The 11,036-nt window shown below is 35.2% G+C and overlaps 2 protein-coding genes across 2 annotated transcripts; one reads left to right on the forward strand and one right to left on the reverse strand.

Annotated features, from left to right (window-relative positions):
• Positions 1–1,864: 1,864 nt before the first annotated feature.
• LOC147410011 (beta-1,3-galactosyltransferase pvg3-like) lies at positions 1,865–2,905 on the forward strand. Its single transcript, XM_086432202.1, has one exon. It carries the CDS (start codon positions 1,866–1,868, stop codon positions 2,733–2,735), a length of 870 nt encoding a protein of 289 aa, XP_086288328.1. The 5' UTR covers position 1,865; the 3' UTR covers positions 2,736–2,905.
• A 631-nt stretch (positions 2,906–3,536) lies between these two features.
• On the reverse strand, positions 3,537–11,036 carry LOC147410012 (ALA-interacting subunit 5-like). Its single transcript, XM_086432201.1, has 8 exons — positions 10,858–11,036; positions 8,070–8,128; positions 7,885–7,959; positions 7,681–7,797; positions 7,530–7,600; positions 5,774–6,074; positions 5,400–5,689; positions 3,537–3,832 (listed from the first exon to the last, which is right to left on the reverse strand). Exons 1-8 carry the CDS (start codon positions 10,931–10,933, stop codon positions 3,772–3,774), a joined length of 1,050 nt encoding a protein of 349 aa, XP_086288327.1. The 5' UTR covers positions 10,934–11,036; the 3' UTR covers positions 3,537–3,771.

An 11,036-nucleotide genomic window follows, 5' to 3' on the forward strand; every position in this document is an offset into this window, starting at 1 on the left:
GTCACCTTGAAATTCAAGCAAATCAATTCACCCCAATAGAATTTCAAGGGGAGTAGTTCTGGAGTGACCTCATGTTGCACTTTGCAAACATGATGGTGTGCACAAAATTATAGATGTTTTTCACTCGTATCTCAATGAAAAGTATCTATGGTTCTTACAACCTCCAAGTCAACAAAGTGGGAAATGAGGTCACTCCATCATTATTCTTTCAAGGTGACACACTATACAAATACGAAAGGATCGATTTACCAAGTTTACTAGAAGCTCGACCAAGTTATATTTGTTGCATTCTTTGCTTTCTATTTCAAAAAGGGGTTTCTTTAACGAGAGCGGATCCTCTACAATACAATTTCCGTGCAATTCCCTATAGTGAATTTAAAATTGATTTAATACTTAAATCATGTAAGGATCATAGTGTAAATCACATCTAAATATAATAATTTTAAGCATTATCAGAGGCTTTGAAAATGGATGGTCCCTAAATTATGATATTTTAATGGATGGATTTTCGTAACTCTATGACATGGGAATCCCTCAATCATCAAAACCAATTACTGAGAAAAACTACAACAGACGATCCACTCCCTTTGTTAAGATGGGTCCTAGGGGCATAGGTTAAGATGCATGAAATACATCTTGGAAATATGCATTTGAGGGTATTTTTTAGTAGAACTTGTTTAGTACAGTTTAGGTAAGAATTTTTTTTTTTTTTTTTTTTTTTAAGTGTATTTAATGCACCTTAACGCATGCCCTTAGGCAGATGTTAACAAGAACCAAAAGAAAGATGAAAATATATCTGATTTTAAATTTTAAAATGTTAAACCTAACTTTAAATATTGTTATTTTAAAATATATTTTATAGATGTAGATAGAATGACTCATGGAACATAGAATGACTCATGGAACGTGAGGAGTCACCAGTCATTCAATTATGACCCATATTTTATTGAGGGGCCGACTATTTGCACCCACTTTTTTGCTTTTCTCGCATATTTAAATGTTATTTTCTAATAAATAACGAGTAAGAAGATATCAAAAAAATTTATTAAGAGTTGGTAAGATCCCATTGAATCTATTTCTGAAAAAACTCAAAAGGAACCTAGAAATTAGGATATTATAGGAATCTATTGAATCTTTTTAGATAGATTTGATAGAATCCTACCGATTCAATGTTTGGAGAATTAGATACCAACTCACCAAATCAAGTTTCATTTGAAGTTTTTTTTTCACCACGAGATTTTCTAACAATTCCTAGACTAGGAGTTGGGATTACCATGATCATGGGTAACTTATTTTACAAGCTCTAAGGGTATTGCTTTTGGTATCATAAAATCCTTATTCAAACTTACGTAGATGAATAATGGAAAGAGAGAGAGAGAGAGGTAGAAGACAAAGGAGGGAGGAGACTGAATGTTACTCGTTACACCCACTTAAAAATAAAATTACTCTTTTCACCCACTTTTTAAGTGGATGCAAATAGTGCGCCCTTCATTGAATCAAAAGGTAGGTTATTTTTGTATGATTCCAGTCCTAAAAATTGTAAGAAACTAGTTTCACTCCTCTCTATAGGTTCAGTTTTTAAATTTTTTATCCCCTCTTAAGTATAGAGCCGCTTACACACACACACTCTCTCTCTCTCTCTCTCTCTCTCTCTCTCTCTGAGACACGCCATTTAGCAGCTCCACACCACTAGCACAAGCATCAATCCTCTTTACAACTCTTTTCATGGAAAAAACATGATGAACTACCGTTACTGCCACACAAAAAAAACTACAACAAGAAACGCATGAACCTCATCTCACTATCCAAATGACCATATTTTATCAATTATCTTCTTCTCTTAATCCAACCAAATTTAGACTATGATGCAAAGAAAGAGAACAATTTTTGCTCTCTTATCCTCACTTGCACTCTTCTTCTTCCTCTTCTTCTTCACCCTCCATATGAAGTCCCCCCTCCTACTATTTACCAACAATGCCATCCTTGAAACAAACCCACCTCGCCAATTCAGCCTTCTGATCGGAATCCTCACTCGTCCCGACAACTATGATCGCCGCCACTTCCTCCGTCTCATCTATGGCATTCAATCTTCTCCCATTGCTATAATCGATGTAAAGTTCGTCTTCTGCAACCTCACCAAAACCGAGCAACGGGTATTAATAGCTCTAGAAATCCTTCGTTTCAATGACATTATCATACTAAATTGCACCGAGAACATGAACTCAGGAAAGACCTACACGTACTTCTCATCACTCCCACGAATTCTTCCTCGTCCTTACGACTATGTCATGAAGGCAGACGATGATGTGTTCCTAAGGCTAGCTCCATTAGCATCATCACTAGAGCCTTTACCAAGAACTGATTTGTATTATGGGTTTGTCATCCCTTGCACTAGTCAGAACCCATTCAAGGATTACATGTCAGGAATGGGGTTCGCATTGTCTTGGGACCTTGTTGAATGGATAGGGGACTCATGCATAACAGCTAACGACACGTATGGGCCGGAGGATAAATTGGTTGGGAAATGGTTGAGGATGGGAAACAAGGCAAAGAATCGATATTCGAATAAACCAGCAATGTACGACTATCCTGGAACAAATGGCAGATGTTCTCATGAGCTTATAGAGGAAACTGTGGCGGTTCACCGTCTCAAAAAGTGGGATCAGTGGTTGAATGTGCTAACCTTCTTCAATATGACCAAGAAGCTTAAGCCTTCATACCTCTACCACATTTGATTTGAATTTGTGAATTAAAACAAATTTTTTACACTTTTCATTGTCACAACACATACAAAAGGCTGCTAATAGAATCGACAATGATGAGCTCACCAACAAAGTGTATCAACTGCTGCTGATTCTAAATATGAGATAAAAAAGAAGAATATGAAAATGGCGAAAGAGATGAAGAGGAGAAGCTACTATATTTGTTTCCGAGATTTGAACTAAAGGCACTGTGCTGACTCTGATACCGTTTGATACGAACCTCACCAATAAACCAAAAGCACCAATAAGTAAATGGTGCGGAATGTTTCACCCTTATCTTTTGGGGCCATAACAATAAATTAGCCATATGATTAATGAGTATCATGTACTTTACGATTGATCGGTCAAAAATTGGATATTAGGAAAACCGAATTTCAGCCTTTTTAACATTCTTACCCGGCTAATTTGTAAATATTAAGGAAGCGCCTGAGAAAGCATTTCGTAAAGTCTAAGGAAGTTATACAGAATGAATAAATTGGTCACCATCGTCACCAAAGATTTATCCCAAAAATCTAAGGTTGGCTAAATGAACCATGTTCTTCCATTCAATTAAATGTAAAGCTATCCTTCACAACCGTGAAAGGAGGGAAAAAACTAAAAATCTCCACTCAAAGCATGTAAGAGAAACCTCAAGTTTAGAACCATCCATCCCCACAACGAACAGTTGATAGAGAAAGTAAAATATATATTAATGGTTTGAAAGGCTCGTATATTTTCAATCACATGAACTGTAAAAACTACCATAATTTTAGGTCTTTCACAAGAAAACAGAAATAACCAAATAGGATCACAAGCATATTAGACTAATCAAGCCAATAAAGGCAAATGTCGTTGAACAACTTAGCAATCTCTAAATTTCTTAGCTCATGAAGTAGAATCAAGTATGACAGAACTCAAGTATTGAAAAATATTCCCTCCCTATACAGAAAAGCAATACATACACTCAGATTGGAGTATTTAAGCAAAAGATGATTACAGACCTCAACCAGTTGGTGGAATTGCGAAGTCCCTAGTTTAAATGTCCTGCGGGATTTCTGTTCCATGACAAACAAGATGGATCCCCTAAAGGCCTACAGAAAGCCACATCAAGCTCAGTTAGCTTCGAAGCAATACTAGAGAACAATCAACAATGTATATTTTTCTCATCTGAACATTTCCATGAGTGAAATTATAATTCAAAATACAGTCTATGATGCCTATTCTATTTACTTCAGATAACTAGAAAAAAAAATTACAATTTGTCTTTCCCTTTCTATTTTTCTTTTCTTCATGTTTTTTTTTCCAAGGCAAGTGGGTCTGTGGTTATTGGGGTGAGGATTGATTTTGAACCCCCAACGTAGTATGAACAATCACAGACTCAACCAACATAGTAAGTTGCACCCTGTAAATAGTAAGATTAATAACAACACTAATAAAGGTTCACCCATAAATAATAATTAATAACAAGTGAAAGAAATACTGGACAATATTTTAAAATAGAGAGGTTTTATTGCCATACCAACGTTTGCTAACACCACTCCAATTCATATGTATGTCACCAAATAATTAGCAAAAATCATGGGGTGCCATTAGTAAAAGCTGTGGTAATAGAAGCCCTCCTAAAATATTAGGCTTCCCATAAGAGACTCTTCACAGATTAACGGTATGTGAAACAACCTCTCATTCTTCGACAAGGCTACTAACAGGGCTAGTCAAAAATTCCTTCCACACAAAAATCAAGAAAAATGGGGGAAGAATGACGGAAAATGGAAGAATCATAAAGAAAAAAGGACAGAGGAATGGCTAATATATTTCTATACAATAAGAAGCATACTTGCGTCAAAGATGAGAAGAAGCATTCTTTCTTTGCCAAACATATGTCACATTACAGAAGGGATGATTTATAGACCAAGTGACCAAACATCTGGTGAGTTGCACCTATGTTTTATTAGTCAAATACCAGTCCAATATGGTGATCTTATCCAATGTTTTCAAAGGCATTGAAGACTTACGTCTTGAGGCTTGCCTTGGGCAAGGCTCTCATGAAACACTTAAGTCAGCTTTTTTCCCCAAAAGCTTATGCTTTATTCTAGAGGCACTCAAAAGGCTAAGCTTAAGGGGAGCATTCACACCTTTTTGGCGCCTTTTGTCTCAGACGTGTGCCTTATGGGACATGTATTTCTTTTAGATTTGTTTTTGTAGCATCAATGCATAAAATTCTTCATAATTATAAAGTTGTTCCTGCTATAAAATTCAATCAACACATAATCTCTAAAACTTCTTCTTCCACTAGTTTTTGTTTCTTCCTATGTTTATTTTTCTCTCTATGACCAAACCGACACCTCTGCTGCCCTTCCAGTATTAGGTGCTGTTATGCTTTTTTGGTTAGAGCAGTTATTACACTCTAAGTATTGCATTTTTTTTCAGGGATTAAAAGTTAGAAAGTATGAAACTAAGGATGTGGTACAAATTAATTTGAAATTGATGAGTTCGGAATTTGGATAGTAAACTTATGTATTTGTTAAGTGTCATTTTTCTTAGATTCCTAAAAGTGATACTAGAAACACTGGTGCTTCACGAAATGCTTAACTTAGGTGATCTATAATTCTCTGAATTTTATGACAATGGGCACTTTAAGTTTAGAGGCAAGTCACTCACCTTGGCTTTACCATGTACACAACTATGAAGCTTACTGCCAAGAAGAGACAAAGTCCACCAACCGTAAGATACGCTATGCCCAAGAAATCATTTTTCCCACCAATCCAACTTGTAGTTGAAAGAACCAATTTCTTTTTGCCCCCGAAACTATAGGTGTTATAATTGTTCTGTATAACCACTGTTATCTTCTCACCAACTTTAAGGTCCACTTCTATCCTTCCATAGAGCTTTCTGAACGTCGACAATGCTGCCGTTCTCATCCAAACAATAAGGTCCTCTTGTTCACTCAACTGTCACATATAGCACGAAGAACAAATCAAAACCGGATGACCGATAGAAACAAAGTATAATGATGGGAGAGTGATGGAATTTACGGGCTTGGTAGCATTAAGTTTGGCGCCCCCAATTAAGCCCCCACTTTGGAAATTTTTAGGATACACGTCGGACCCAAACTTACTGTCTCGGTCACTTTTCCAGGCTATGTTCTTCTTGTTGACTTCCAACACCGTCTTATTTACTGAAAACCCATATGTATCGTTGAACAAACTCCAAGCAATGAGACCGCAGGGAACAATCATTGCAGACCGATTCACCATCTCTTCAGGACTACATGAACCGGTTTCATGCTCATAGGCTTTGCTACGTAACTGTTTGTCACTTCTGCTTTTGACATATCTGCAAACAAGTATTGACACGGTACAATATCATAGCCGAGGATTTTTTCAAGAAGAATAAGTAGAATATAAAGATATTAACGTCTTAACTAAGTTGGGAAGAAGCGTTTTTGTTATATCTTGCACTGATAATAATATTAATAATAGTTTTTTCACTTATAGAACTCAAGTGTTTAGCTTTAGAAGTTTCCATACTAACAATCTACACATGAAAATTTGAGGTTCCTTGCATTTCCTTTAGTTTATTTTTAATGTATATAAGATTATCTAAATAAATTATTTTAGCATACTATTTACATTCTTCACTTAATGTGAACTAAATTATCTTAAAAAAAGATGACCATTGTGCTATTGAAAAAAGAAGAAAAATACAATCTCAACTCTTCTAGACTTTATTCCCCCCTTTTCTCTCCTCTCTCCCTTAGTTCCCCTTAACAACTAAATCTCTATTATTACTTACATTTCTTAGAATTAATTTATCACCTTAATTTCTAACATCCAGCTATAAAACCCCCAACCCAAACCCTTTAATAAGGACCATATGAGATATCTTCAGCCCTAAATATCTTCCCTAATCAATACCTGCAATCAATTTTGACTCTTCTAGACTCTATTTCCCCACTCTCTCTCCACACTCTCCATTAGTTCCCCTTACCAACTAATCTCTATTATTACATACATTTATTAGAATTAAGTTCTTGCCATACATATCCAGCTATAAAATCCCCAACCCAAACCCTTTAAAAAGGACCGTATGACATATCTCCAGCCCAACATATCTTGCCTAATCAAAACCTGCAATATCCTTCTTTTCAGCCCTTTCACCTGCTTTGCATCCTTAGCCGATCCCATCAGTGAAAACCAATTAGACAGCTTTGAACCCAGTTCTATGGGTATCACATGTCGTTCCCCCACGAAGCTTATTTCAATTCTGTACTAAAAATCAGGCCAAAATTTCCCTTTGGCCAACCAAAATACCCAAGTCCAAAGGCTGTACATGCTTAAACCATTAATCCTACTCTCTAACCAATACAGACTAGAGTAAAAACTTTGGCTGTCTGGCATCAATTTTTGGCATTTATCACAAAAACACAGGCAAACCATTTAGAAGGAAGTGCAGGTCGAAGGTTCCAAAAAGCTGAGAGGAAGATAAAAAAAGTCTGAGTGGATATGAGCAACATGGCTGAAGACGAAATTGAATTGAGGAACATGTTTATTTATCTAAACAAAACGTTTGGAATAAGGCCCTGATGATGCTCTACAACCTTTTTGGTTTTCCACTCCTTTTAACCTAAGACTTGCACTTCCTTCTAATTGGACCATAAACAGCCTTTGTTACACATGAAGAAACCATCTCAATAGACTTTACCTTATGAACAAAAACAAACTGAACTCATTTAAGATTACAAGGAATTTACAAAACAACTACTGATTTGAAATAAATAATCCTACATACCGACGATGATTCTGGTAGAACTTATCAAGCTCATAATAAATGTATACAGGACTTTTCATGTGCTTTGGAACCTGAAAGTATGCATTCAACACATTGTTATGATAAAAATGTGTTATCAGTGCAGCAAAAGACTGAGAGGAATCAGACTCACAGTTAGAATCCTGGTACAGGTCTTGTTAGTCTCATTGCTTTGTATGAACAAAAGCATATTCTTGCTATAATTTTGAGGAACACAGTCTGTATCATAACGGTCGACAATTTCCACCACCTATATGAAGCACCAAATTATCAAAGATGTTAATGAGAGCAAGATGTGAATCCACGAGAAGGATAGAGAAAGATTAGAATATATTACACGTTTTGATGCAAACAAGGAAGCAAGACCAATTGGGATTAATAAAATGCCAACGAATATGAATGTAGTAATGACCTGAAAGATTTAAAGTGGATTTTATGAGATCAAGCTTAAGAGTAAATTAAAAACAAGATACAAAAGTGACTTGTAAAAGCAATACTAAACTAGAGATAGTCCAAACTTACCCATCCTGGTGTTAGAATTGGTTTGCAAGCAGGAAGCTCTTGTTGTGTAAATCTAGAGTCTGCAACAAAGAGTTATCGAACGTTAGTTAAATTGGAGTATTCTAAGGAAAATAGATGATAGAAAATAATGCGAGTTTCATCTCACAAGCCAATAGTGAAGCATGCATATACTTTGCCAAAAAAATTGATGAATTTTTCAATTTAGTAAAGGGATATTTACCTTCTTTTTCTTTGGCATAAAATGGCATTTTTTTTTTTTTTTTTGTTATAAAAAAAATTTATTGAAGACGGGGACAAGTAGTCCACGGAAAAGGTACAAAAACAAAGAAGCCAAAAAGTAACAAAAAGCAACTACTCCCTAATTACATTCTCCCAATTAAATAAAAACCCTCAAAAAAGAACCCCCTAAAAGCCTTAAATTGCTTGTACCAAAAAAATAGCAAACCAAGAATATCGAAGATAAGCCTTAAAATGGCATCATCGTCATTATTGCCTATATGGATGACATTGTGATCATTAGTAACAATGGAAAAGGTATTGAGAAGTTGAAAAAACATCTCAAGAAGCACTTTTACACATGCAACAATGGTTGCATCATGAATATTGATTGTTCCAACTATATGTTTGTTCTCTTTCTTTCATCGAATACTATCTACTACTGTACGACCAACCAATTACTTGAGTTGATGAATCCTTGGATCTAAAAATGCATTTCGGACAATTGAACCTTCTCAAACTCTTTTCTTTATTTTTAAGAACAAAAAATCTTTGTGCCAGAATAATATCTGCCAAGAAGAACAAAAGACCATAGACACATTTCTTAGGGACCTCTTAAATATTTTCTAGGGATAGAGCTAGATCAAAATTGGGATCAACTTATCTCAAAGGAAGTATGTTACCGATCTTCTTACAGAGGCTAGCCTTTTGGGTACAAAGCCTATTGATAGCCCTATGGATCCAAATCATAAATTAATCGTTAATTAGGGTGAACTCCGAAGTGATCCTTGAATGTACAAAAGGTTCGTTGGTAAAGTTATTCATCTAACCATCACACTCTCTGATATACATAGGTCATGCATTATCCAAGGACACCTCTTACAGAAGTTGTCTCTAGAGTTTTTAGATATTTAAGAACATGAAGATATGGCACTTTTTTAAGGGAAAACGACTGTATCAAAGTCGAAGGTTACTCAAACAGTGATTGAGCAAGATCTCCATCTAATAAGAGGTCAAGCATTTGATATTGCACATGTGTTGGAAGAAACCTTTTTTTATAGGTATAGGGTTAGTAGTTAGCAAATGAAGTTAAGTTCAAGGAGGTTTGAACGTAGGATGTGAGAACAACACTCCACGCGTCTTACCACTTAGCTAAGTCGGCACTGCAATGTTGGAAAAAACCTTATCACATGGCAGAGTAAGAAACAGAATGTTGTACATTAATCTAGTGCAGAAGCCAAATATAGTGCAATGTCCCAAATTGCGAGAGAGCTCATATAGCTATGTACACTCTTACAAGAGTAAGTAATTCAAGTAGACGACCAATTAAGCTCTACTATGACAACCAAGCAATCCACGTGGTTAGTAACCTAGAATATCATGGGATAACAAGACATATTGAAGTGGACTATCATTTAATTAGAGAAATGGTCTCCAACAATTAGATTTCTACTCCATATGTAGAATTACAAAACCTGCTTGTTGAGATCTTCAGCAAGGCGCCAAATAAGAATGCCACAGACAGAATTTGTTTCAAGTTGGGAATAGATGATAAATATACTTCAGCTTGTGGAGGAGTGTAAAATGTGTATGTTTGCTTTAGTTGGACTCTTTAGTTATCATGTTTGTTAAATAAGGATAGTATAGGAATTTATATTTTTTTATGTAAGTGAATCACATACTAATGTGCAAGAAAAAGGCAGCCATCTTACAAAAAAAAAAAAAAAAAAAAACAGAAAATAATTGCATATGTAATTAAGTGGGACCACATGTTGAAATGCCAACTTAGCTAAGTGGTAAGACACGTGAAGTGTTGTTTCCACGTCCTAGGTTCAAATCCCCTTGAACCCAACTTCATTTGCTAACCACTAACCCTATACCAACCAAAAAAAAAAAAATGTGGTACCACATGTCCATTTTCAATACAATGAGATTTTTGATGAAAAGGGCAAGGCGCAACCAGCCGTAAACTACAATTCTCTCTCAAGCTCTCGTGTCTTTTTCTTTTTTCCCTTCTTCTTCTCTACTACCTTAAACTAGTTTCTAACTCAACAATTATAAATTCTTTTATTTGATTAAAAGAATATTAGAAGTTACAACATTTTTTAATGGATAATTTAGTAATGAAAAATTGAATTTGATATGCTTTGAAAAAAATTCTAAAACATTATGAAATATTCCGAAGCATTCGAAAGCATTATGAAACATTCTAATTTCAGTAAAAGATATATTGTTTTGTACATTCTAATATGTTTTCGGGAAACAGTTACAAACATTTGAAATTACGCAACTTCATTATCATCATCATCATCATACAATGCAACATATATGACCTAATCTTTGTGCATTTGAGCATGGACCAGTACAGTTGATAATGAAATTGGATTTTATTTTCAACTGCATTCTAAAGATTTAACATAAAATAATTGCTTAAATTAAGCCACAAATGCCCCAAATTCGCACATTATATTAAAAATTCAGTATTTCATCATTAAGATTGTGTAAAAATAAATCTAGCAAGAATTTCAAAACTTCTCAAAAGAGAGATTGAGATTAGTTGAAGAGAACGCACATTTGGGTTTCTTGGAGTTCCGCCTCGCAGCAGAAGGCTCCTTGGTTCCATCGCTTGTATATGGTTTTGGATTCATTTCAGAATCGGATTTTCTACAATAACAATACGAGAAATTCGATCTCTAAACAATTTTTTGAGGTTCTTTCTTTTCTTTTTTGTTTTTCTTATTTTTCCTTAAC

The sequence above is a fragment of the Akebia trifoliata genome, chromosome 2 (genome assembly GCF_017979445.1).
Source record: "Akebia trifoliata isolate Shusen 1 chromosome 2, ASM1797944v1, whole genome shotgun sequence".
Taxonomy (NCBI): Eukaryota; Viridiplantae; Streptophyta; class Magnoliopsida; order Ranunculales; family Lardizabalaceae; genus Akebia; species Akebia trifoliata.

Excerpts from the sequence above, each read along its gene's own strand:
- LOC147410012 (XM_086432201.1), bottom strand. The coding sequence starts at position 10,933 with ATGAATCCAAAACCATATACAAGCGATGGAACCAAGGAGCCTTCTGCT. Across the intron at positions 7,960-8,069 it reads CAATTCTAACACCAGGATGG|GTCATTACTACATTCATATT; the intron begins GTAAGTTTGGAC and ends TAAATCTTTCAG. Across the intron at positions 3,833-5,399 it reads GTGTACATGGTAAAGCCAAG|GCCTTTAGGGGATCCATCTT; the intron begins GTGAGTGACTTG and ends GGCTTTCTGTAG.
- LOC147410011 (XM_086432202.1), top strand. The coding sequence starts at position 1,866 with ATGCAAAGAAAGAGAACAATTTTTGCTCTCTTATCCTCACTTGCACTC.